Below are 27,474 nucleotides of genomic sequence, written 5' to 3'. Positions count from 1 at the left end.
AGTCCTATGGTTTAGTTTTAAGTAGTCCTGCAAGGAGCAGGGAGTGGACTTGGTGATTCTTATGGGTCCCTTCCAACTCAAAATATTCTATGATTTTTTTTTTAATGCAGCTTAAAGCATGTTGTTTTTACAATGTAGTTTGTATGTAACTAGATTTCTTAATTGGTTGTAACCATAACTTGCCGTAAGACTTCAAGACTTAAATGTGAAACTAGTTAGTTGGCAACTGTTGGTATTTTTAGTTAAGAGAATGACTTTTTGATAGAAGGGATAGCGCTTTCAGTAGTATTGGTTACCTGTTGCATAGTTGTGTAACAAGTGATTTGTTTTTATGTCAACACTTTCCTCTGGATGTAGGTGATAAAGAATTAAAAACTGTACAAGGAGTAGTGACAAGATTTTGCCATGATTATGGGATGATAGATGACATGATAATCTTCACAAAGGATGCTGTTACAAAAAATATGCTGCTGACTGTTGGACAGGAAGTTACTGCCACTGTTGAAGAGGATAAAACATCGGGTGGCTTGAAGGCCATCAAGGTAAGAGGTGAAGATTAATAGTAGTCTCACTTTCTCTGTAAATCCCTTGAGACTTTCTTTTGTAAGTTACTGTAGTTTCAGCCTCCTGAATTCTATAAAATGGGAGAAATTCCCAGCCCTTCACCTAGTAGGGATAAGTTGGTTTGGGTTTTTATTGTTAATTTATTCCATCTCCTTTAAAGTGTTGTTCATTTAATACTGAATATAGGCCTAGAGGTAGTGAATATGAAACTATTGGTTGAGATAATTGCATCAGAATTTGTTTAATCATACCTAGTTCAAATTTCTGTGTATTAACTGTTTTTGTCAACTCAAAGTCACTTTCAAAGTCAATTTTATGTTACTGTTACATGAATGGATAAGACAATAAAAACAGGGGCTGCAAGTTTACTCTTTTTGCACAGAAGTAAATAAGAATATAAACTTCAAAACTTCCTGTTGTAAAAAATTGGCAACTTAAAATGTCATGGAGAGTCATAAAAATGGAGATTTCAGTACCTTTCTTGCTTAACACTTCATTTGTAAACCTACTTCAAGCTTGATTATACATTGGCAGAACTTTAAACTACTGTAATATTTTTAATCGTTTAAACTACTGTAATATTTTTAATCGTATAAACTACTGTAATATTTTTAATCGTATAGGCTCAGCTCTCAGGTGCCTGTGATAATCTAGCCAAGAAGCTGAGTCAAGTGGCCCCTCTCCATTTAGAAATTACGTAAATATATCGGGCGCTTCAAAGACTGACAGCAGCGCAGAAGCATTTGATAACTGGGTGCTACAGAACCTATCTACTTGGCTTTTATCTGTTTGGCTTAGCTGCATCATACTTTAAGTACAGCACTAGACTAGTGTACTGCATGTAAGAAACTCGCCCTGTCCAAAAGTCTAAGCTGAAGCCGCTTCTGCAGAGCAAGTCACAGTGTAACTATTTTAAAAGTTAATTTGAGTTTTCTAGTAAATGGATGTTTTATAATTAAGCATCTTACCAGCTCATGCCATCTATAAAGAATGTGATCAGCAAACATAGTGGCTTCAGGGATCACATTTCAGATAATAGGAAGGTAATGATTAGCCAAAGTATTGTAATGTATCTAGTAATCTTATTAGTAAAGTTCTGATATGCAGGTTTAAGAGTGTAAGTTACCAGATTGAAGAATTTGTCCTTACTATGTTAAATTAGCAGATGATACATAAATTGAGGAAAGGAGGTCAAAATCCTGCATTGGTTAGCATATAGCGTTTCTGATTCCTCATGCCTTTCTTTTATGCACCATCCTGATTTTCCTACTTCAGAGTCATTTTGATCAGTTGCCAGCAGTGTCCAGACATAACCAGCTGTCACATGGAAGTGAGTTTGTATTATTTTGACACATTCAGTAATTCTGTTGTTATCAAGTGGCATATGTTAATAGAGTGAATTACAGTTTGTAACTGAAACTGCTAGTATCTCTGTGGTAATTTACTGTACACTTTTCAGAATTATTCTGTTGACCAATCCTGAAACTGTTCATACCTAGTGGTAAGTAGGGACATAACCTTTAAAAATCCTTTCATATGTCACCATGGGATTACTCTTTATTTGTATTTCTCTCCTCCCAGACAAGGCTCTTTTGGTGATAAACTTGAGCAGTTGAAGCTCCATTGGATTTTTCTGTGTACTCTTTTGGAAAAGATCTTCATGGCTTTTAAGTAAGGCCCTGAATATCAGCGGAGGCATTGACATGTCTATGGAAAGCAACGCTGTATAGTGCACTCTCTTCCTTGCTCCCCATCCCCCTCAAAATTTGAGGATTTGACCTCATTGGTCAAATTGATGGTTTTAATTTTCCAGGTGTCTGAAGGTCGGGCTAACTCAAACTACTGAACATTTGGAAATTCAGGGGGTCGTGTACATGTGCAGAGGCCTCTACAGTGTCTCTCTGATGTGCAAGGACATGTAACTGCTGGAGTGTCATTGCTACATAAAGCACCTAATTATAATTGAGAAAAGGATGCATATTGTGGAGGGCATGTATTGTGTGTATGTAAAGCTCACATACACATCTATGACTGGAAGTATAATAAAAATTTTAACACCGCCTGTTTTGAAGAGCAACACTTAAGGCCACTAGAGTCCCTGCAAAGAATGACCAGATACCATCATAGGCTGCTTTGTGAGTGACCACATGAGCAGCTGAGTACAACACAGTTCCACTCACTCTAATGGTCTTCCTTCGAGTGTGACTGTGTGGATGAAGAAGCGAAGATTTGTCTTTGCCATGAGAAAGAGTTTCCTCCTGTAAAACACCTGTTAGTACAGGTGTTAGTCTAGAAAGTTACTTTGTTTTATTCTATTTCTCACCTTTTTTTGCTTTGAATTTAAAAACCTCTGTAGGATTCAAAGCTCTAACTTCAGCAGCCACTTAGGGAAAGATCTTTATTTATTTAACCTATAAATAGGAAACCAATTCAAAGATGCTGAATGCCTGCTGAAAGCAATAATGATTACAAAAAAGGCTTGAAATGTGCTTTTCATCTGAAAATTATAATAGTCCATGAGATGTATGCCATTTCTGGCTGAAATAATGAATTGCACATGGTAAACTCCTCCCTAGAGGCCGGACTTAAGCTTAAAATAAATGCAGACCTTTGAGAATTTTTTTTCCTCTAATTGTTACATTGGCACTAACTGTACTGTGTCTGGTAAAATGAAGTTGACTAGAAATGTGACTTCTCAAGTAGGTGTAAAGAGAAAATAAAAATACGAGAAGATTAACTTGATTTGCATTCTACTCTGTGTAATGTTTGGAGGTTTAGATGCATTTTCATGTATTTGTGAAAACTGTAGACTACTGAGGAAATGCAGTAGTTACTTGTACAGACTTTTTTTGAGCTCTGTTGCTGGTTTGGTAATAACTAATGATCTCATGAAAGCTATTTCTGAGATGTTGGCAGTTAAAAATCAGATGGTTGGTGTTTTTTTAATCTGCATTTGTTAGGCATCTGTATTTTAAAACCTTTTTTCAGGAAGATTTAAAATGTTGCATGCTTCCATTTTTCTCTGTTTTGTCCTTCCTTTAACTCAAAATAGCAATAAGAACAATTCCTGAAGGCTAAAAGTAAATAAGGTGTTTCATATTAAAGATTAGAATTGTATGAAAGCAACACTGTCTTAGAATGAACTCCAGTTACATAGAAAATTTTTAGGGGAGTTTTTCTTAGCAAATCCATTTAATTTTAAAACCACTGCAGTTTCATTGATTAAATAAAACCGAAGAAAGAATATTAGTGGGGAGGGAGTTTTATTGTATAATCTAAATGAAACATAGAAGGAAAGTGAGAGAGAAGTCTTCTTTCTAAAATATTACCAGCCCTAGTGCTATCAAAAACCTCGTGTCTCATAAGATAACCTTATGTCTCTTCTTTTACTTCTCTTTTTTTTTTTTAAGAGGAATGACTTTCTTACATGAAAACTAAATATTGTAAGTCTAGCAAGCAATTTCAGTGATGGCTGGTAAAATAGCACTGACACACAGAATCAAAAAATAAATTAGTTTCAATCTTCTTTCTCCTTCCTTGTTTTCCTTCTGTCTGACAGCTTTCACAATACTGTTGAAATATTGTCATCACTCCAGAATACATAACCTGGTAACTGAGCATAACTGGTAACATAAGGTTCTCCAAAACAACTAAGATATTTTAGCATTTGTGGGATGTTTTGCTGTATGTGCTAGGTAACGGCCTTTTCAAAAATACTAGAGATAAATCACTGTTTGTCTTGTTCCTGTCTGTGATGAGCCATAAGTCCTGCAGGCATCTCAGAAGATCTTTTCCGGCAATGCAGTTTTTGACTGGGTGAGTAGCTTAAAGCCAAGCTTATGCCTAAAGCTGACTGGACTGTATAGAAAAGTCCAAGGGTAGTCTTGATTCAATAAGCAAGAAGACAAAGCTCGTTTCTTCAGAATATGGAGTAATCTGTGCGCTCTTGCAAATAGAAAGGAGAATGGTATAACTGCTCTTTTCAAAGATGGGTTGGGGGGGAAGCATCAAAGTTGCTGTTCAGTGAGAATAACCATGACTATGATGGGCTTTCCGCATGAGTCCAGGGTTCCCACCTTTAGTCCCAAAATTTTGGCTGTGTTACTGATGTAAAATATGTAATTTCAGAAGAGCAGTACTAGTCTCCCTTCTCCAAATGGTCTGTTCTAAGTACTTAGATTAAAAAACTAAACTCATTCTGTACCTCGTGATAAGTCATGAATTACTGCTACTTTCCATGTATTGGCACAAACTTGAGATGCCCTGTGAGTTTGCTCAGAACAGCCAACAGCATTTCAGTCAGTCTTTTATTGGGCAGAGGGAAGGAAGAAAGTCTCTTTTTAATCCCCTAGGTAGAGGGGAAAAATTTCGCTTCCTGACAAGCACAATCATTATATACTACACAAAATGATGCTTGGGGACCAATACTATCTCCTTCCAAAAAACTGAGATATTACCACTTAACTTTGTTTTTTAAGTGACGTAAAAGATACTCCTCTAATTTGAGAAATGAGTGCAAGCTCTACAGCCTTAGCACTGCCAGCATGCTGTTTTGGGGAGAATCTGGAAGGTGCAGTTTAAACTTCTGTGGTGTCAGTGATGTTTTTATATTACCTACTTTAAGGAAGAGTGAGGTCAGCTTTGGCTGGCCCTCTGCTCAGTGTACTGTTTCAAGTGCCGTTTGGAGCTACTTGCCTTGTGTTTTTGAAAGATCCTAGGTCAGAAGTCTGGATTTCAGTTTATTTGAGGTCAAGTCTAATTAAACTCTGCACTAAATGATAATAGGTTCTGCTGCAGGCTCTACCAGGCTACTACCAGTGGTAGTAGGAAGGCCATTTTGAGTTAGTATGAGGAACAACTTCACAGTTTTATTGGTAGAGGAAGATTAAGTTGAGAAATACCAAAAGAAAATGTATGTTGGGAGGTTTAAGGTGATTTCCTGTGTTGAAAGCATTTCTTTAGGTCTACGAATTACTTTCAGGTATAACTCACGTATGTTACTTACATTAAATGTAAATTTACTAATCTTCTGCGGAACAGTGTAGTTGCTTATTTGGCTTATATCCATATGAAGCTATACAAATAGCTTAGGAGAAAGTTTGATATTCTCGCATGTTCTTGGTGAATGTGAAGATACGTCTGTCAGACTGGAGCAAAACAGATTTTTTTCTTTTTTTTTACAGTAAGCTTTCATGTCATTGAAAGGAATACCATGTAATAATAGTTCTTTCAATGCAATATAACAATATTGACTAAAAAATAAATAGTTATATAGTTATAACTGTAATGTTTGCAAACTCTGGAGTAGAGGTAGACATAGGCTATTTATTACTATCTTAAATATTACCATTTATGATGTTCAACAAAATAAATTGTAAAGAAATTAGGATCATAGTATAGTTCAGATTGGATCAGACTTTGGGAGGTCTCTAATGCAACCTCCTGCTCAAAGCAGGGTCAGCTTGTGATGGGATCCAGGTGACTCAGGGCTTTATGCAGTTAGGTCATGAAAACCTGCAAGGATGGAGAGAGACTGCACAGCCCCACTAGGCAACTTCTTCCAATGCTTGACTTTCCTCGTGGTTAAAAATTTTTTCATTATGTCCGGTCTGAGGAGTTCTTGTTTCAGTTTATGCCCACAATGAAGGCTCTCTGTTCCTAATGACCCCCCATTAAGGGGGCTGCTGTTGGATCTGCCTGAAGGCAGGCTGGACGAACCCATCTCTCAGCTTACCCTGCCAGGGCAACTGCTCCAGCACCCAGACACCAAAGTGGCCCTACACTGAACTCATTCAGTTGACTGATGTCCTTCTTGCACTGTGGAGGTCAAAACTGCACACAGTTTTATAGATACCATCATAAGAGTGCTGAACAGAGGGGGTAATCACTTGCCTTAACTGGCTTTTTATGTCACAGTCTATTTTGTAAGCTTTCTGAAATAAACTGATTTAGACTAGGAATTAGTCTAGGCTCAACTAGTACACCCATTGTTGGGGTTACATTTCACTTGTGTAAACAGTATAGTGTTTAACGTGAACAGTGTAATGGTCACTGCAATGGAGTGATCACCACAATGCTCACCGTTAGCTCCACAATGGCTATATATGTCACCCGCTATGTAGAAGGTGTCCTTGTCCTAGCCAAGGATGAGTCTCTTTGCATAAACACTATGTAAGTTTTCAGCAAGTATTTTCATGAGGAATTTGTTGACAGTTCCTTTGCTAAGCAAGTCTCCGTTGTAAGAGAAGCCAACTCGCAGGCTAGTTCAGGTAGCCTCACTGGTTTTTATTCAGGGATGGTGCCTCGGCATCTGGAATAGGATCCATGTAATCAAGACAAAGCGGTTAATATTCAAACTGTTTCTTCTAGCTTTGTAATGTATGTGTTCTTTGTGAAAATTGTGCCTCCAAGAAGTGCACTACACAAAGGTATAGCAGTTAACAAGCATAAAAGTCATCTTAATATTTATGAGAAGGGTCGTTATAGGAGAACTGTTTTCCATCTGTGCACGAATGCTGATACGTAAAAGAAAGATGGCACTGTATAGAGACTTTTCAGCATATTACTTTTTTCACATTATACATTAGGGAAATACTTTTTATTCAGAGTTTCTAATTTTCATGTAGAAGTGAAAACACTACAGCTAACTTTTTTTCTTTTCTGTCCAGTTGTGTTTTTTAACGTTACTCCCTTATCTGCATTGTTCTAGTTTTCCACTCAGTTTCTTTATTCTGGTTGTGAATTTGTAAACACTTGGCTTTCTGAAATAAACTGTTAAATTAATGGTATGATTTGTGTACAAAAATGAAGAGCTATAGAATATATATTCTATACAGTGAGTATAGAATTGTCTAATAAGATGCTTGACTTCCTTAAGTACTTGAAATTCTGATATTTATTGTAGGAATATATGTTTAACATGTAATTCTAAGTATCAGCTGTTTGAATGTTTGGGTCTTTTGTATTAATAGGTAGATGCCATCCAGAATACATGGGGAGACTCCAGTCATACTTGTGATGCTTCTGAAGTAAATATGAAAATACTGATTGGCAATATTACCTCTCTCTCTAAGGATGGTGGCTATATTAATCAGAATACTTTTTTTGCTATGGAAGACGTCTGTGAAGGTGTGTAAGGGATTTCTTGTTTGCTCTTCCTTAACTTTTTTATATGTACAATAGAAATATCTTCTGATAATCTTGCAGTCCACATCCCAAGTAAGTTCTCATAGAGTGTATGTAGTGAAACAAACATAGGAATTTGGGTGAAGAAAGTTCATTCTCACTGAGCATAACTTGCATGCAGGTATGTAAGCATAAGTTACATGTAAGCAAGTTTATTTTTCCACTAGCATCTCTTACGTAGTTTGTCATAACCTACTGAGGGAAGAACCGTGAAGAGAAGTTTGAACTCAGTGGATATAAATAATGCATTGTTCTGGCTGGTCATTTTATTTAACTTAAACTTGTTCTGTATGGGAGTAATACAAATCTCATCAGTAGCAATTAAACTTGAGAAATGTTCTGGTTTACATAGGTTTCAACCCTTGTGAAGGTGACTGGGTGCAAGCAAAGTATTTTATTAACCCGACAACATGGAACAGTGAAGCAGTTGCTGTAAAGCCTTTGAGATATAAGCGAGTAGACAAGGTAAATATTCTGCACGTTGTTTTTGGCAAGAGCAATCTTGTGCAAAGTTGGGTTTTGAAGGTGGCTTTAAGTTGCTAGTATTGGTAGATCCTCTATAACGCATCTTTTAATTAAAGATAAAACATATCAACTCATCCATTTAGAGTATTATTTCTAAAATAACAAAACTTTCTGAAAAAGCATACACATTTTGGTTAAAACAGGAAGAGTAACTACCTTATTTACTGGCTATCAGTTGTTGATTTGGATGCTTACTATTGTTGTAGTTACATTGGTTGTAATGAGGATATGTAGATTTTCAAACGTTTTTTAAGAAGTTATGACTGTGGGATTCATTATGTTTACTTTAATTTATCCAAGTGTTTTGGCTTAAAAACAACCATTGTCCCTTTTTATTATTATTTTAATGAAAATATTTGTTCCAGGTTCGCATTTCTAGCATGTGTGGAAGAAGTGGTACAGTAGATGAGAGTATATTTTTCACTTTGGATTCATTGAAACTCCCTGACGGCTACTCACCTTGTAGACATGATCTAGTGAACACAATTGTGGTGGAGAGCAATCAGTCATGTTATATTTGGAGAGCTCTCTGCTTGGTGCCAGTCAGCCAGGATGGGTAATATTCATTCTTTCATTCTCTTTCCACTTAACAACAACTAGAGTTGAATTGTAATTATGCAGCTTAAATTCTGTTGTGTCTATTAAACAAGAAATACTGTGAATTCTTCACTAGTTGACTAGTAGGCAGGATAGATCTTTGGGAAGATAAGAGTGTGATATGGTTTGGCCCTTGGTTTTTCTTCCTTTCCAGAAGATAAGGACATCTGTGCTTACTAGAGAAGCAAAACTAGTAGCAGCTGAGCTCAGGGATATTGCTAGGCAAGGAAGGAATTTTTCATGGTTTTGTTAGAAAAACGCTAAGCTCACGCTCTTGCCTTGTGTTTCCTCTGATCTGTGTTCTTCTACTGAGGACTTTACTGTTTGAAAACCATTCTTGGCAAAACTGATGTAAAATGCATGTTTCTTTAATGCATTTTGCTTAAGTTGTAGTGATTCTTAAGATATCTTGTCCTAAACGGAGCAGTTTAATGATCTAAATGATAGAGATCTGTTGGGCTTGCAAATGCCAAACTGAGAGATACTGCAGGCACTTTAGATGGCATATGTGATGTGAGGAGGGTCCGGACAGATTGCAGAAAAGGTTGGAAAGAGTAGATTATATTCAGTATGGAGAAGAAACAAAATTTTGTGAAATAATCAACTGCACAAATGTAGAATGGGCAACAACTAGTCAGTAGCAATTCTGCAGCAAAGATCTAGAGTTTGGTTTGTGAGTTTAAGTGTCTGTCCTTAAATACTGCTCAACTGTATACAAATAGGTCTATTACCTGTAAAATCTGTCACTCGTAGTGCTAACAAGGCCTTGGGAGGATTACAGTGTCTGATTCTGCCAGCCAAAAATAAGCTGTTGACCAATTGGAAAGCCCAAAGGTGAGGAGAAAGGACATTCTGATACCTCTCAAACATAGTCTTTGGAGGAACTTGCCTTGTTCAATCTCTAGGAAATATAGCTAAGGGCAGTACCTATGTCTTCAGAAGAACTATGAAGACCAGAATAAGCTGTTTTCACATGAGATAATGGATATAATAGATTTCAAGCTTCATTGATGTACAACTGAAGTGTTTACATCACTTTGCACAACAGTAAAATTTGTTCACTTATTTTTTTATTTGGACCTATTTTTAATGATGGATTTTATGCAGAAGATTATTACTAAAGCCAAGTTACAAAAGCTGACTGTAGAGTTGATTTCTCAGTTTGGTGTATTTCCTACCATATCAAAAAATTCAGGCAGCTTAAGCTGGAATGGGAGACATCTAGTGGTCGTCGTTAGAATATTGATGTGGCTGATAAAGTACAGCTGCAGTCATTTTCTACTTTATTGTATTAGATAACTAAGGAATACTTAGAGTGTGTAAATATTGGCAAGATTATGAAAATACTTCTAAGTTATTTTTGTGCCATTTTATCTAACTAAATAGTTTCTTAATTGTAGAATAGAAGCAATTTTTTAAATGGTTTCTACAAGTAGCTGACACTGAGAGATTAGAGCTCTGGTCACAGTCTCAAGCAGGGAAGAGCATGTGACTCTAGGCATTTTTCATCAGTAATATGTGTGATAGTAGTTTTTAAGTGTGCTTTTTGTTTTTCATGTTTTTTTAATTTCTTCTTCAGTTTGCTGCTTTCAGATTGTAGCAGTAAGCAGCAGACATAAGTGCTTGGGGTACATGTTGAAATACTTCCAGTCTAGTCATTTTATCTCTTAAGCTCCAGTGCTAATCAGGACTTTTGCTAAGGAGCCCCTTTGTGTCTTGGTTCAGCTCCCAAAGAGATCAATAACAGCTTCAGTCACCATTTGATTCAGCTCTTCAGCTAATATTAGCTAGCTTCTTAATCATTCTAGTCTTGTATTCAAAGTTTTATGCTGGTTTATTGTGCTGCTGACAGAAGGCTTGTTTTTAATATGCTGCTTAATTTAGTAAAGGTAATTTAATTGTCTTGGAAGTGTAAGTAGCTGAGACAGTGAACCTTCTCACCTGCTTCTTCCTAAATACTGTGACTGTGCTTTGGTGTAGTGGTTCTTAAACTTGTGCTGAATCAAAGATATTTGCTGAGTCTGTCTGTGTTTCAAAATTGATAGCTAAAATTGTTTTTACAGACATTCTCACTCTAATGGAGTCAGTCTGAATGAGCCTTGTGAAGACTTAATGAGCGACAAAGGAGGGTTGGAAGTATCAAGAATGACTAATTTTGGAACTCTGAAACAGGGGGAATCTAAAAGAATGATCATTTGGATAGAGTAAGCCTTTCTGATTGTTCTCAGCTTGCTTTCTTTCCATCACTCCATAGTCTGTAAACCTGTCTTTCATACAGAAGCCTCTCATAGTTGAGCTTTGTGGTGTGTAGTCTTCAAGTAACCCCCAAGTTCTACGGAATCAGAGAGAATTTCGTCTTGAATGTCTTTAGGATAGCTTTTATTGAGCATCTATTTTGCAGCTAGTGCTTTGAGACTTCCCAATCCTATGTCTCTCTTCAATCCTAATAAAATCCTTTCTGGAATGAGGATTAAAGCAAATGCTTTTACTTGTAGATGTGTTTAATTTAAACTGCTGATAGGCTGTCATCTTCAAAATCTTAGAACAAAAGGACTGTTGCATACTCATGTATTAAAAGCAGACCATTTTTTTTTTTTTTAACTTGGATGCTGAAGAACTATGTTGGTATATCCTTGAGGGTTTTTTGTTTTGGTGGTTTTCCCCTTTGGTGGGGTTTTTTACACATCTGGACATAGACTCAAATGAAGTCACACCTGAATAGAATGTTACTCTGTTTGTTAGTACTTGCTCTGTCCTAAGAGTTAGTTACACAATGATAAATTGTAAGTTACCATAGCTTTTTTTATACACAGTATTTCTGTATGTTTCACATGGTAAGTTGATATGACCTAGAAATATTAACATTTAGCAGCTCTAGTCCTCGTGAGTTAGAAGCAGCAGTATACTTTCTTTCTGATGGCAGTTATGAAATAATGGTGAACTAATCTGCTACAGACAGTCATATTTGACTTCAGGTAAAATTAAGCTTCCCAAGAACATTAACTATGCATTTAATTATGTAATTAATTACATAACTACTTCTAGGAATAAAGGGAGTGTACCACAGTCCTTAATCAGCTGCAGATTAGCTGGATGGGTGAAAGACAAGCAATTCAGTTTTCGTATTCCTCAAAAATGTGAGAACAGTCCAGAAGCATATCTGTCATCTTTTCCAATAAATCAAGAAAACTTCTCAAAAGCTGCAATTAATTCATATAACAACAGTGGAGGAACGATGTATGAGTCATCGAAGAATACATCCATTATGAAGAATGGAGTCATTCCAGGTACAGTGAAATGTTAACATTCGAATGCTGAGTGTTAACTCCTCAGAAAACCTGTAGGCTTCTTTGAGAAGACTTGCCTATGCTAGCAATATCAATTGTGGTAACAGAATTTGTTATAATCTGTTTACTACAGAAGGAGTTAATTGTCAGGATACAAATTTACCAAGGACAAAAGAAAGCTTTTCCGTGGTGAAAGATGAAAATCTACATAATGGAGAAAATGAGCAAAGAGAAGATGTGGACCAACCAATAAAGCGCATCAATATTACTGGAGAAATTGTCATACCACCAGGTGGAAGAACATTCATAGTGATCATATGCACAGCTGTGTAAGTATTTCTTTCCATTGGTTCTGACCGATACAATGGAAACAACTCATAAAAATTGACTTACCAGTTCCCTTATTCTGGGCACAGTTCTCTTTTTGGTATAGGATCAAAGTTAGGATCACCGTTACTCTGGGTAACGGTGGGATGAGTTCATTAAGGGATTTCAGAGCACATGATGTGTGTTAGATCTTTTGTCTTAAATTCCTTAGAAACTGAAGAAACTGTTCCCTCTGTCACTCCCCAAGCACCCCTTACACGTACCTACTCTCTCCATTTCACGTGTTTGCAGTTAGGGTTCAGTTCTGATTAGCCTTAAGCAAGGTGGAGCAAAGCTGTTGCTGCAAACAGTGAAGGGATGCGCTGCAGGTTCCTCTGGTGGAAATGTTTGGCTAATCTTTTTCAGTAACACTAATTCTAAAGTGTTCCTTGTGACAGAAGTATTAATTCTGTACCTAGTATGTTGAGGGGAGGGATTTTGCTCTTTACCCAAGCGTTTGATGAAATTGAGGGTTTAAGGTTATCACTCTTAATTATTTATGATACCTGGATTGAACTCAGGGTGGGGAGTAAATGTGAGGAATTACCCTAAATGAGCAGTTCTCATATGTTACTGAAATGAAAATCTACAATTTTATTTTTAAAAAAAATACTTATGGCTGGGGAAAATAAAGTGTGAACATGATGGTTTTAAGAACGTAACTTCTGCTTATTTGAAGAAATCCTGGGTGCAGTAAAGAACTCCTGTTACTTGGTTTTTCTGATTTTACTGTTGGACGCTATATTGAAGCCACTGTAACAAATGAGGAAGAATTACTAATAGCACCTGTGGAACCATTTTCTCCAAGAAAGCCTGAAATTATTCCAGAACCTCAGCCAAGGAGGACAACAGTGGTTGCCCCTAAATACAGAAGGTACTGCAAATTAGAGGGGGGGAGGGGGAACACTTAATACTACTCTATTTGGTATGGTTATATCTGGTTCTGTAAAGGTGACAAAAGGAAACTGGGAGAGTCTGTACATGTGTATATGTTGTGAACATTACTGATAGAAGAGATTGTTTTGGTAATGAACTACTTGATTTCTTTGTAGATTTGTCGAACAGGAGCTCTGTCCACTATGTAATGTGGTGATAAACAAGATAAACACTGTTGCATAGTAATCTACAAGTAACAATTGTGTTAAGAAAAGAGGATAGAAAATCACAAACAGTTTTTCTGAGAGTAGCTTCTTAACTCCTCAAGCAACTTTGGAAACATTTGTCAGATACAGATGTCAATCTTTCATTCAGAATTTTTCTTTTGCAAATAAGCTTCCATTATACTTTGTATTTGTTTAGTTATTAGAATATCCCTAAACTGAAAAAATAGCCCTGGCTGAAAAAGCAAACTCACGATGTTTTCAAGTAATCTGTAACTGGAACACATATATTTCTTCTCAGCATAGCAAACTTCTCAACTGTCACTTTGAAGGAATCATTGGGTCTGTCGTGTGTGTGTTTTGGTTTTATAGCCTTGATGATGTGGCATGTTAATTAGCTGTTTTTCACATATATCATTTGAGAAAGCTAAATGATATGTCACTTTTGTTTTAGAAATCACAGAAAGCAGTTGCCAAGCTTTCTCCCGCATTATACAGTACCAGATGAGTTAAGAAAATGTGTGGAGCAGAAGTTAGACATACTGACCTTTCAGCCTCTCCTAGCAGAGGTATGCAAGTGTAGGTTTATATAAGAAGATATATTTCATGTTAAGTGTGTTTGTTCAAGCTGGCCTTAATTTAGCAAAAATGTGTAGCCCTTAGTGTAATAAAAGATGATGTAATACTGTTATTAAGTAGACTTAAGACTTTAGTCTGTATCCCGTAACTTCTGTGGCTTTCAGTGTGTCACAATCCAAGTTTACAAAAGCACAAACAGGTAAATGTGGAAAAACTGAAAAGAGAGTAGGAGTATACTGGGGGCAGGGGGGTGGATATTACAGAAGCTGAACAAAGATTCCTCTTCACTCTCACTTTTTAGGCACCATTGGAAAGGGGTTTTTGGGGTGTCAGACCAGTAGTCCAGCAGTTGTTTCATAGCAAATGAAAGCATAAATTCTTAGGTTATTGCAATAACAGAGGGTTCTTTTCTGGTTGTTCAAAACTTTTTTAAAAAAATCCTCAAATTTAATTTACTATGGCTTGTTCAAGTTCTTCCCGCAAGTATAGAGATTTCACAATATGTACAGGGGGAAAAAAAAGTCTAACAAGAATATTATAGTGATGCCTCTCCAAAACGATCCTGATTTCTGGCAGAGCATGGCTGAAACTCACTTTTTGTTTTCCTCTAACTTTTTAAGGACTTTAAACTGGGGCTGATACTTATTTTTCAAAAATATAGAAGGGTATGTTGTGTGCTTTCTAAACAACTCACACAAAACCTGAGGTCACAGCATTAAGACAGCAGGTTAGTGATCCTCTCTCAAAGGAGATAAAACTGTAGTGTTAGTAATAATTTTACACTGAAAGCCTGCCATCGATGGTAACTCTTTTTTAACCACACCTTAAGTTCTGCCTGGTACTGGTGACTGTTCTAAGTCCGCTCCAGAAAGCACTGCTCATTTGCCTTGTATTTGAGTGAGAAGATATGAAATAGAAAGCTTTCTGTGCTATCAGTCATTGTTTAGATAGAGCTTTGTTCTGTTGGAGAATACCTCTCCAGTGAGATGCATTCAGCTCTGAGGGAGAAAGTTCAGGTTATTTCAGCGTGCTGTAAGTCATGTCATCATCAGCCAGGGCCCAGACTGACATAACCAAGCTCTTCACCCATCTTTATCTCTTCACCCGTCCTCTGTCCAGAGTACTTAGATTTTATGCTTTTGGGGATTGCTGGGCATAGAATTCAATTGTAGACTGCCCCTGAATTCAGTTGTTGAAACTGCCATTGTAGTAGGGAGACACTTGGTTAACTCTTTAGCTGACTGGCTGTTGTATCTGAGCTCCAAGGGGTATACTAATTCTGCTTTGGCTACTGAGGGAGTTTAAAATATTAGCTAGTGTATAGACACATGTATTTAGGTGCCTTAACTGGCAACCCAGTCTGTCTTACGAGGTGGTTTATATAATGTTAATAGTGGGTTCCATATCTTAGTGTAGAAGTTACAACAATAATGTATACTGTTTTGTTTTTCAGCATCTTAATCTAGATAATTATAAAGCAAACTTTTCTACTCTTTTGTGGCTTGAAGAGATCCACGCAGAAATGGAGATAAAAGACTTTAACATGACCGGGGTTACTTTGAAAAGGAATGGGAACTTGTTAGTACTGGAAGTGCCAGGAGTGGAAGAGGGCAGACCTCACCTAATTACAGGTAGTAATTAATGTGAGATAAAGCCAAATAGCGTGTTGATCAATATTTTCAGTGCAATACAAACTCCATTGCTTATTTATTTTTTCAAAAGAAGTCTTTCACATATTTGAAGACAAAGTTACTAATTTAGGCTACTAGATAGGTGAACTGCACTGTTACTGTCTCAGTGTGAGTCTTATCTGAAGCAGCATTGCACGTGTTTGTGCTTATGTATGTTCTGATACTTTAGGTTTTCTCATGTACAAAAATTGGTGGGGCTTTCAGCAAAAGTAAACTGTGCAATGTAGCAATAACTTAATAGGTGTATCAAAAGCAAAAGCTGGGAGAGTAGTTAAAATTGAATTCAGAATCTCAAGATGAGAAAACAAGATACTGTTGTAGGTGTTGCCTGATGGCATCAATATTGGATGCCTTTTAAAATGTAATATACATTTGTAATATACTGCATACGGCATTTCAGAACAGATACTCACGGGTACAGCAACTTTGCTGAAGCTACTTAATACCTAGCATCATGCGAATTCCTAGTTTAACCATGCAAAAGAGAAATTAAGTGCTGCAGTGAGAATTTTACTATACCTTGTAACGGTATGTTGCCTTTTAATTTTGTTTACAATTAGGTGATAAGGTGATACTGAAAAGTCAGGTCTACTCTGAGCATATAATAGAGTACGTGGCCTATATTACTGAGGTAAGTAAGGTATATCTCCTGTTGAAAATACTGTGGTCCACAGGTTTCAAAGGGGAAGCTTTCACGGCGTTACAGACTAGTTTAACCTGCCTTTTGGGAAGCTAGATTTGTTTTACCTGCATTCTGAGTGGTGATTTTTCTATTTTTATTGTCTTTTTGAAGACTTTGGCTTCCATATTCTTTCTAGATTATAATCTTTATCTGTTCTGAGAGCACTCATAACATAATCTAGATTTGCAATATGTTGATAGCAGGTAAATCTAGGTGTTCTTTTTAGAGGTCATGGGGGATTCAGTGCTTTCGGAGATGCTTCTTTGTGTTTAAAGTACTAAACCTTAATCAGTAAACTGACTTTTTTAATCTTTGCAACAGATATGTAATGAAGATGTTACTCTTAAATTTAATGCAGACTTTGAACAGGCTTACAACTTGGAACCCATGGATGTGGAATTTGTTCATTCCAGGTATTTTTAGAAGTTTCCATAAAGGTGCATTTAATGATTCTTCTAGTCAAGTGACTTTTAAAATATACATGACTGTCAGTTGGTTGTCTTTGTGGATACAGATAGGAGAAGGACATAATTAAGACCTTGACAATTCTTTCACCTCTTTCCCACAAAACACCTTTGCCACTACATTCATTGGTAAAAGACTGCAACTGTAGTCATGATGTACAAAGAATTCTTGACTTAAGCCTCTCTAAATAATTGCACCAATGCCAGGCAGTGAAATGGGGGTGGGAATGAGTTGGGGTGTTTTGTTTTGGGGGTTTTTTTGGGGATTTTTTTTTTTTTAAGAAAAAAAATACACCAGTATGGCTGCAAGACTGCAAAAAAAAAAATTGCTGATGTTAACCACCCATCCTTTTTTAATTTTATTCATGGGATGTTATTATCTGTTTAATCTTCTTTGTAAAATCAGTTTTGCAGAGAACTACCTTGAAAGGCTATCTAAGTCTGAAGCACTAGACCATCTTTGTCTCAATGAAGAGCCAGAGAATATATGGTCAATGTCATTCATAGGAAAGCTGTTGATTGACACTTCTGCAGCATATTTTTTAACAGATGATTCTTTAAAAAAAAAAAATTGTATTTATATAAAACGTCTATTTTTATATGCACTGGTGCATAGTAAAAAATACCGGATACCTTGTAGGTTTATGCTGTTGCAGTTTGTGGAAATGTAAGCTTTTACTTTAATCTACAAATTTATATTCTGATAACAGGATTACTAGCAGACGATGCCAGTTGGCAGTTGAGCAAGCTATCTACCTGGGTCAAAAAGGTATACTTCAGTTGACTTAAGCTGTCTAGAGGAGTTTGTTTGTGGGGACTCATGTTTTATATTGCTTTCATATCAGGCCATACTGAGAAGAATGCATTGTAGTTTGTTCTTAGAGCAGTTTCCTGTAACTTTAAAAAGAAAAAAAAACTCTGAATCTAGACCAGGTGCCATCAGAATTATTTCATCTGTTGGTGATCACAGGGGAGAGGAGTGGAAACAAACTTTTGTGAACCAATAAGAACTGGCTCAGTTCTCATACTCATCAATCGTACTGTTATAATAATAGCAAGTGAAATGGCAATGTTTTGTGTTACCTTGGAATTTATTAAAAAAACTGATTTCCTGTTTTATGGTTGAGTAGAACAACCCATATGAACTTCACACAGGTCTTTACCACTTTTACATTAGTTCTGATAAACCAGTTTTGGCAACTCAGAGCAAGGTGATGTATCGGCAGTAATGTTAATCAGGGAAATGTCCAAAGTGTTAGTGTGGCTTTCAAATTTCTCTCTTTCTCCTCTATATTTGAAGTGTTATTTCCGGAAAGGCTTGTCTTACAAGCACCACAAGCTATCAAGACCCAGAATACTACCAAGTATTATGTTGTTGATGATGGCCTTGAACAATATTCCCAGCAGGAAAGTCAGGTATCTATTCTGTAAATGTTCCTTAAAATGCTGAATACCATTCAGGTTGTTAACAGATACCTACTGTATAGCTATTCTTAGAAAGGAATTGCATGATGGAGTATCAAAGAATCAAAGTTGTATTCTGCTGCTTTCTGATGACAGAAGTTTTTGCTGCTTGGGGAGAGGGCTTTTTATGACAGCTGATACTTTTAAGCTAACACTCCCATCTCAAATGGAAAGTGCTTATAAAAAAAAAAAAAAAGATTGTAATTGGAATTGTCAGATTTGCTTTAGATTAGTTTTTGTAGCTACACTTAAGTCCTGTCACTGTGGCAGGAAATAATTTTATGACAGAAGGTAATAACTCTGTTCTGAGTAGATATACCCAAGCTTCTTAACTATTAGTTAAATTATGTGAAGAAAATGTAGAAATCTTTCTTAGAAAGGACTTCAGCAGGTTACCTAGTCCTCCTTCCTATTTGAAGCAGGACTGTCACCAACACTAAGTCAAGTTAGCTTGGGGCTGGATGGGAGGTGCTTCTTTATGTTTGTCTAGAGGTTCCACAGCCTCTGCATAACCTGTACTTCACAACCTTCCCACTCAAGATTTTTTTGCTAATTCCCAGTAGGAATCTTCCATCTGCAACTTGTGGATGTGGTCCCTTGTTATATTATATGTGACTACAAAGAAGAGTTTGCCTCTTGCTTTTTTTTTTTTGTAACTCTGATTTAAGCCATCATGGGCTATAAGACTGCTTCTTCACCTCTTCATGGCCAAACTAAAAATCCAATCTCTCTCTGACTCCTCAGTTCACAACAAGAACATGATACTGGCTCATATACTAGCATCCACAGTAACCCAGGATCTTGAAAAGGGTCTGAGGATTACTACTGAGCCAGTGTGTTCTCGGCCTGTCTTGGTTCACATAGTTATTTAGTCCCAGGTGTAGAGCTTTCCACTTCTCCTTACTGAACTTCATGAGTTTTCTGTTGGCTCTGTTGCCAAGTTTCTCATCGTCCCTCTCAACTGAAGATGCGCCATTAAGGATTTTGAGGTATTACTCCTGATTTTGCGTTTACAAATTTGTCTAGGGTGTTACTTGGTCTCATCTTAGTCATTGATGAAGGTACTGTATAATATTGGTCACAACAACCCTGGGCTTCTTAGCTTTTGACCAGCTTCCAGCTGAGTATCAAACTGTTGATTAATACTGTCAGCCCCGTAGTTCAGTCAATTTTCAACTCATCTTACTGTCTGTTGTTCTAGCTAATCTATCCTCAGGCTACAAATAAGAATTATGTAGTAAGTAAACAATTTCAAAAGCCTTGCTGAGGTCAAGGAGTATTACAATGACAGCTTTTCTTTTGTCCATGTAATAGTCTGTCCACATAGTAGTCTCCTCATCATACAGGAAAATCAGTTTGGTCGTGAAAGGTCTGCCCCTTGGTTTAGCCATGTTGACTGTTCTGGTTACCCTTTTTTTCCAATCATGTGAAAGACATGGAATCCAGAAGGATGTGCTCCATGATATTTTCAGGGACTGGAGTGAGGCTGACAAGCTGTGGTTCCCTAGGTCTTCCTTGTCAGTCTTAAATAGTAGCAATATTAGCTTTTTGCTCCTGTCAGAGACATTCCCTGGCTTGTCATCATTATTTTTTTGTTGTAGATAATAGGCAGCAGTGCCCACAATCATATCAGCATGGTGAATCACATCTACCCTATCCAGTGTCTCTGAGCAATTTGTAGCATGGTACTCCCCTTCTGTTACTTGTCCTTTTCTTTCCTATACTGTTACATTGCACAGGAGTCTGGAGGCCTGCATGTGAGGCAGAAGGGACATTGAGTTCTTTCCCATATCATCCATCAATAAATTGTCTTATCCATCTGTGAGCCTCCATGATCCTTGAACTGTTTCTCTTCCACCACAACATTTGCTAAATCCCTTATTGTTACTCTGTTGTTGCCACATTTTAGCTTCAGCTGTACTTTGATCTTTTGACCTTTCTGATTTTGTCCAACTGTCGAAGCAGTGTTTTTATGTTTTGCGTGTCCTTGTTTCTGCTTCTAATAAGCTTTTTATATATTCATCAAGAAACTACAAGCTTAGCTAAGCAGCAGGCCTTCTACTGAAATTCCCAATGAACTTGTGCAATGGGATGGTTTGTTTATGATCTCTCAATAACCAACTTTCAGCTCTCCTGGGCACCATTTTCTTCACATGGTAGCTTCCCAGAGGATTTTGCCTGGTGATTTCTTACAGAAACTGAAGTTTGCTCTAGAAGGGCCAGAGTTCTCTCTCTGCTGCTTGACCTTCTTAGCCTTCTTCCAATCTTGCAATCTCTGCAACAAAAGCTGGTATATGGACACATGCTCTTTCCTGTATATGAGCAACAAGTCTAGTAGAGTGTTATTTCTGATCAGTTATTTCAGTGTTAGGAAGCTGTCACCAACTCAGTCTAGAAATTCTAGACATTTCCTCGGTGAATTGCAACAGATGTGTGAATGATTGGAATCTTCAAGAAGCTGCACAACCTGTGATCAGGACACTGATGCCACTTGTTTGTCAGAAGTCTCATCCATATTGTCTTCCTTCTGGTGAGGATTTGTTACACACCACCAGACAATATTGCTGCTGTTCCATCCTCCTGTGGTAACAACCCAGACATGTCTCTGGTTTTGCAGTAATAATGTGCACATAGACCCAGAGCTGTGCTGGTGAGAGCACAGCTAGTTATTGGTCTGCAAGATGCCTGCTTCTACCAAGGCCTTTCTGTTTGACTAGAAGGATGGTGGAGAACATCACCTGGGCCCTTCAGGCTTACCCCGGAGCTGTATGATCTTCTCTTTCATCTCTTCAAGGTGTCACTAGTACCCACATGGTTAAGCAGCAAAGGGAGTAGTCAGAAGGACTAGGTGAGCCTTGCAGCCTTTCCATGATGTCATGGCTCTGGGGAAGCAGCAAACATCTCTGGATGATACCTCTGTCCTGTACAAGAAGGAGTAATCAACCTCTAACATCACTTCACTGGTTTAGGATCAGTATTATTAAGATGGTTGAGGCATCTGGCTCAGAACTTTGCAAACACCACATTCCCTACAAATAGTTTTCTCCTATACTGCAATCTGAAAGAGGTATCATCTTGCTTAGTGGTATGGAATGTGAATGTTAGCTTTTGTGGAAGTAAACAAGTTATTCAGCCATGGCTTCAAAATCCTCATCTGAGCCTGCAAAGTATTTGTGAAATAAATGTTTAATGTTAACATAAGCCAAACTTTTAGAAGTCTTAAATTTAAGGTAGGAATTCCTAGCACTTTCTTCTACTTACTCTATCTGTCTGTCTTCACAGTAGATACTCTTATTTAATGGGATAATGCTATTTAATAGGAAAAACTAAAAACCTAGCAATGTCAAAGGTGTTAGTGAAGATAGTTGCTTATCATCTTAAGGTTATAAATGCATTTATCTTCACTTGCTTTTTTCAGGTTAAAAAACTGCAGAACAAACAGGCAAAATGCATGGCATCAAGGGAAAAGAACATAACAGATGTGATGAGAATAGCTGCGCAAACAAGCCAACTTGGTATCCTCTAATACTTTATATTCAAGTGTACATGGTTCAGGTTTGCAATCACTTTGGTAAACCAGGGCTGAGTAAGATACATTTTAGATGTCCTCGTACTCTGTCTTTTAAAGACAAATCCTAAATACTACAAACAGTATTAGCAGGAGGTTTCATTGGAGTCATTCTGTGGACTACTTAAATATCTCCAGTTCATAGAATCATAGAATGGTTTGGGTTGGAAGGGACCTTAAAGATCATCTAGTTCCCACCCCTGTGCCATGGGCAGGGACACCTTCCACTAGATAGGTTGGTCAAAGCTCCATCCAACCTGGCCTTGAACACTTCCAGGGAGGAGGCAGCAAACTTCTAGTGATATACTTTGAACTCAATAAATAACCATTTCCCAGTCATTTACTGTAAAACTTTTGTCAAGTTCAAAGCTTCCAGTTTGTTACTGGGATGCTGTGTCTCATCCTTGCAATAGCTACTTTGACAAAGATGCTAAAACTTTAGAAAAAGTTTTCAGAAAACCCAGATCCTATGCTGTTCTGGAAAGTGTGATTTTAAATATCAGTGTACTTAATTGCCAAAGAGGATGATTTTATCACTTTGTAGCAATAGGATGCCTAAAGAAATGTGGAATGGATTATCTAGAATGCACTTCTGTCTAAGGGTTAATAAGACTTTGCTGTGGAATGCTAAAGCTAGACTAATTAAGACAGGATTAAGAAAAAAATTTCAGTAGTCATGATTTACTACTGGTCATCTAGTACTGGTACTATCCCTGAAGTACCAGTTACTGAAAGTTACTGAAATTTTGCTCTTCTAGGACAAAAGTGAGCTTGATGCTAAAATTACTGCATAGAGATTTTACAGATTGTGGGGTTACGTAATCATAGTCCTTTTCCAGCCTTCAGTTTTATTAAATACCCAATACACTTCTGAAATATAATGGCTTATTTTCTACATGATATTCTGTGAAATCGGAATTTTTGAGAAATCCATTAGTTGTTACCACATAAGGAAAATCAAGATTTTTTTTTTGAAGCATAATGTGAATTAGAGTTGCTTTAATTTACATATGTTAAAAATAGTTATGTGGAGTTTTAATATATGCTTATCTTGATTATAGTTGGTGAAACTGTGACACTTAAACAGAGAGCTGGTGAATTTTTCAATCCTATGCTGAATGAGCAACAGAAACTGGCAGTGAAAAGGATACTGAGTGGTGAATGTCGTCCTATACCTTATGTTCTTTTTGGACCACCAGGAACTGGAAAAACATTAACAGTAATTGAAGCGATTTTACAGGTAATGGTGGATAACAAATCGGTCATCTCTAATCTTTTCAGTGTTAGAACACTTACAATAACTCTGTAAGTACTGTCATATGTTTTTTTTCCCCAAGGAGTTTTCAGAATACTCTTTTTAAGATCATTTTCTATAGCTCTGTGAAAGACGAAAGATATGATACGGATTTAACAGAATTCCTGAATGGCTTATTTTCAAGTCGTCTTGTCTTTGTCTTAAAAGCTTCATTGAACAGTATTTAACTTGTGTTTCCAGTAGTGCATAATAGATTCATGAAGCACAGGTAAACATGGCTATGACAACTATGAATTAATTCTGCTGTCAGAACACTTGAGAGTACTTAGTCATGGCTGTCAAGACTAGTGTTCTTGAACTGCAAAAGGATGGGTGAATATAGTGTGTATGCAAAACTCTTCTGGATTCTATATTCAGTGAAATAAAATGGGTATGTCTGAGCTATTTCTACTTCTTTAAATAACCTTTTTTTTTTTTAATGTCTATCTTCTTTAATGTAGATACATTATACTCTACCAGATAGTCGAATTTTGGTTTGTGCGCCATCAAATGCTGCAACAGATCTGATTTGTTTGCGGCTGCATCAAAGCAATCTGTTAAAACCAGGAGCTATGGTCCGAGTTAATGCTAGCTTCAGGTCAGCAGAGGTAAATATTACGGATATTTGCCAGCTAGTATTTCCATTTTAACGTTTTGATCTTAAAATACTGATTTAGTAATATAACTGTCAGTGGTTATTAGGCTGGTTGGGCTTGATTAGGATCCAAAGTACGAACATACTTTTCCAGAAGATTAACTCGAAGATATTGATCATAGTCCTTAACATGACTGTTTGCGAATCTTAACCTCTTTCTTGCAGTGCTTAACTCCACAAGCAGCACATACATATTGGTGAGGTTTTTAATGTGGTAAGATGCTTTGACTTACAAAGCAATCCTAAAATCTGTTACTGAAGTCAATCATTTGTCTCCAAATTAAGACTACTTACACAGAAAAGTAAACAAGTAGTATTGTCATCTTTATATAGTATACACACATAAATATATACGTATGTATGTATATGAAACATCCATATGTTCAGTTTTGATCCTTTTAATAAAAAAATACAGATGTCTTGCATATGTACTATGTTGTTTAGGCAAATTAATGGAGAATTCATTTCAGTGTATGAATGCGTGTAAATCTAAGTGTTTTGCTCAGCTTCTAAAATAGTTCTTAGGGGGCTTTTTTTATTCAGATTAAAAAGTTTAGTTTTAGAGCAGTGTTTTGTTTTACAAAACACCCTTTTGTTTCTGCAGCAAATTGATGATATGGTGAAACCTTACTGCAAAGATGGTGATGATATTCGGAAAGCATCGTGGTTCAGGATAATAATTACCACATGCAGCAGTGCAGGAATGTTTTATCAAACAGAAATACGGTAGAGTACTATAGATGGGAGTATCACTGAGATAGCTGGATGCTACAAAACCCAGAGCTTTTAGATACCCTCTGTACTATAACTTGAGTTGTCTTAATACAGTTTATTGCATGTGCCTTTTTTGACATTGTCTTCCTAGCAAATCACTCGGTTTTAGTAATGTTTCAGCAGAGACTTTCTCTATGGTAAATTAAAGAATTTTGAATAAAAAATTTTGACACAATAACTTCTCCACTACCAGCGGGAGCATTGGAAATTATATTGCTGTTGACAATCACTTTGGCTCAAAATGATTGTCACAATGAAAATTATATTTGTTTTTTATCAAGTCACCTTTACTAACTGTAAACAACCACTGTGTCTAGTGGTTAACTAAAGATTCCTCTGATTTTAATTTTAACTTTGTAAAAGGACATTCTGAAGCCTAACTGGCTTGAGCTGTTTGGTAGAAACAAAGCTTGGGGATTGTCCTTGCTACATGAAGTGCATTGTTCTAACTAAATAGCTGAAGGAAATTGAGAACAAGGAAAGCTTTTCTAATTGTCTTAACCTTGGTATAAGCGAGGTTTTAAGATAACCAGTGGTTGTGTATATCAGAGTATGTAAGCAAAATCAAAGATGACAAATTAAAGTTACTGGGTTGTTTGTTCTATATTCTGTGTTGAAAATATCCATCTTTGCTCTCTGTGTGGGGAATTGCCTGGCACACTTGACAAGGAAGTTAACAGAATTGCTGAGGTCAACCACAGGGTGGCAGAATGAACTAATCTGAAAACAACCCTGTTTTGGGTTCATGTTATTTCATTCTAGGCTTGGACACTTCACACATGTAATTCTGGATGAGGCAGGGCAAGCAAGTGAACCAGAGAGCCTGATTCCTATTGGGTTGATTTCAGAAGCGAACGGACAGGTAGTCCTCTTAGAATTGTTTACTGAAAGGAAAAAAAATTTTGGTTTACTGTTTTTATTTTTGTGAATGATGTAGAGTGCAAGCAGCCTTTTACTGATAATGAGTATGGAATTCTGAGTAATTGTGATAAATCTTACTCATGCACAATATCCATTTCCCACACTTAAATGAGTTGTTTTACATCTAAAACAAGACTACATTGGTAGGACAGGATTCAGTGTGGGGAAGATGTCAAACTAAAAATAGACTTTCTTAGTTTAAGATGACAAATGTACTCCTGCCCTGGACCTAATGTTTCTTTGCAAACACATTAGACGTTTGGAGGAAAGCAGCATACTGGATATAAATTGACCTTTGTATTCTGAAGAGTGTATGTGTTGTTGTTATTGAAACTATATTTTTAAATAACTTTTAATACAAGATAGATTATTTTTTTTTATTGCATATACAGATAGTTCTTGTTGGAGATCCAAAGCAGTTAGGGCCAGTAATAAAATCTAAAATTGCACTGACTTTTGGATTAAATATGTCCTTGCTGGAAAGACTGACATCAAGAGAGATATATCTGAGAGATGAGGATGCTTTTAGTGCCTGTGGAGCATATAATCCTTTGCTGGTGAGTAAAACTACAATTTTAATTAAGTTTTTTCATCTAAATCAAAAAGGATTGTTCCCTTATTACCTTTTTGCCCCCTGATGCTTAGTGATATGTCTAGCTAGAGCGTTAGTTCTCTAGGAAAGCTTGACTGCTTTGAATAAATACTCTGAATAGCAAGAATGCTGAGCCCCACCATGTTAAAACCCTTCTTTGAAGGGGTCTCTATTCTTAAGAAGAATAAGTCAAATATGGTACACAAAGCAGAATTATAAATAACGGCTCAAAATTCCTTTCCATCTTCATTGGCCACATTTACCATAACCACATAACTCAATTTTCCACAAATGAACAAGTACAACTTCTACTTTTAATATAAAAAAGAAAAACAAACCCTTCTTTTTAAACATAAAGATTAATTTTGCAAACATCGTATTTCAGGAAGGGGAAAAAATAAGCTGTTCCTCTATATCCTCTTCTGCTGAAAGATAGCTTCCCAAAACTCTTGTATACTGAAGTACCTAAAGTGGCAGAGGTAGCATAGTACATAAAGCAGATGAAATATCTGTGCTCACTTAAATTATTGTCTGAATCTGAAATATAGAACTAATACTAAAATTACTAAGATGCCTTCCCATTCTTATGTCAATATACTTTGAAAAATTAAACTGAGAGCAAAATATGACTATATGACCATGCAAGCAGAGGAGGGAGGAAATCTGATGGCAGACTTAAAGGGAAAAGCAGGGATGTTTAGCCTGAGGCTTTAGGTTGCGTTCAGCCTACTGAAAAACCTGTCACACTTCGTCCTAAAATCTGTTATGGTAAACTTTCATTGTTGTGTTCCTTATACAATGCTTAAAGAGAATTGGCATAGTGAGAGCGCAGGAAGTGTGAGGGCTTTAAGAATACCATTGGACTTGAGTATCACATATTAGTCTTTTTACAGGACATTTTTTTTCAAGCTGGTTATTACTGATGGGAATGCTTCCTGAAAGCCATTCTTTCATTTAAAGACAATACGTTGCTGAAGCTAGCTTCTATTGGCTGTTCTGATGCTCCCTTTCTGTCTGTCAAGACTTCTTCAAAAAGCAGATTAGATCCATGGAAACCCCACAGAAAGAATCTGACTCTCTTAAGATAAGAGAATGTGCCTATAGATCAAATGTTTTAAGAAACTGGAGAATGACCCATTTGGCTATCATGTATATTTAGTTCTCTT

General features: G+C 36.8%; 1 protein-coding gene across 1 annotated transcript in view; it reads left to right on the top strand.

Moving 5' to 3' along the window:
• Positions 1 to 357: 357 nt before the first annotated feature.
• The window catches only part of MOV10L1 (Mov10 RISC complex RNA helicase like 1), a gene marked incomplete at its 5' end in the record, with an annotated part of 43,417 nt that continues 16,300 nt past the window's right edge, over positions 358 to 27,474 (top strand). Inside the window, 20 exons of the mRNA XM_010289403.1 lie at positions 358 to 542; positions 7,536 to 7,692; positions 8,102 to 8,214; positions 8,640 to 8,830; positions 10,935 to 11,075; positions 11,917 to 12,158; positions 12,292 to 12,487; positions 13,204 to 13,398; positions 14,079 to 14,193; positions 15,657 to 15,834; positions 16,455 to 16,525; positions 16,898 to 16,989; positions 17,751 to 17,809; positions 18,341 to 18,456; positions 21,923 to 21,953; positions 23,134 to 23,312; positions 23,828 to 23,974; positions 24,626 to 24,747; positions 25,558 to 25,657; positions 26,109 to 26,273. Coding sequence (XP_010287705.1) covers positions 358 to 542; positions 7,536 to 7,692; positions 8,102 to 8,214; positions 8,640 to 8,830; positions 10,935 to 11,075; positions 11,917 to 12,158; positions 12,292 to 12,487; positions 13,204 to 13,398; positions 14,079 to 14,193; positions 15,657 to 15,834; positions 16,455 to 16,525; positions 16,898 to 16,989; positions 17,751 to 17,809; positions 18,341 to 18,456; positions 21,923 to 21,953; positions 23,134 to 23,312; positions 23,828 to 23,974; positions 24,626 to 24,747; positions 25,558 to 25,657; positions 26,109 to 26,273 — 2,795 coding nt within the window. The remainder of the gene's footprint in view (positions 543 to 7,535; positions 7,693 to 8,101; positions 8,215 to 8,639; positions 8,831 to 10,934; positions 11,076 to 11,916; positions 12,159 to 12,291; positions 12,488 to 13,203; positions 13,399 to 14,078; positions 14,194 to 15,656; positions 15,835 to 16,454; positions 16,526 to 16,897; positions 16,990 to 17,750; positions 17,810 to 18,340; positions 18,457 to 21,922; positions 21,954 to 23,133; positions 23,313 to 23,827; positions 23,975 to 24,625; positions 24,748 to 25,557; positions 25,658 to 26,108; positions 26,274 to 27,474) is intronic.

The sequence above is a fragment of the Phaethon lepturus genome, unplaced genomic scaffold, assembly GCF_000687285.1.
Source record: "Phaethon lepturus isolate BGI_N335 unplaced genomic scaffold, ASM68728v1 scaffold2976, whole genome shotgun sequence".
Taxonomy (NCBI): Eukaryota; Metazoa; Chordata; class Aves; order Phaethontiformes; family Phaethontidae; genus Phaethon; species Phaethon lepturus.
This window is presented reverse-complemented; position numbering and strand designations above follow the sequence as displayed.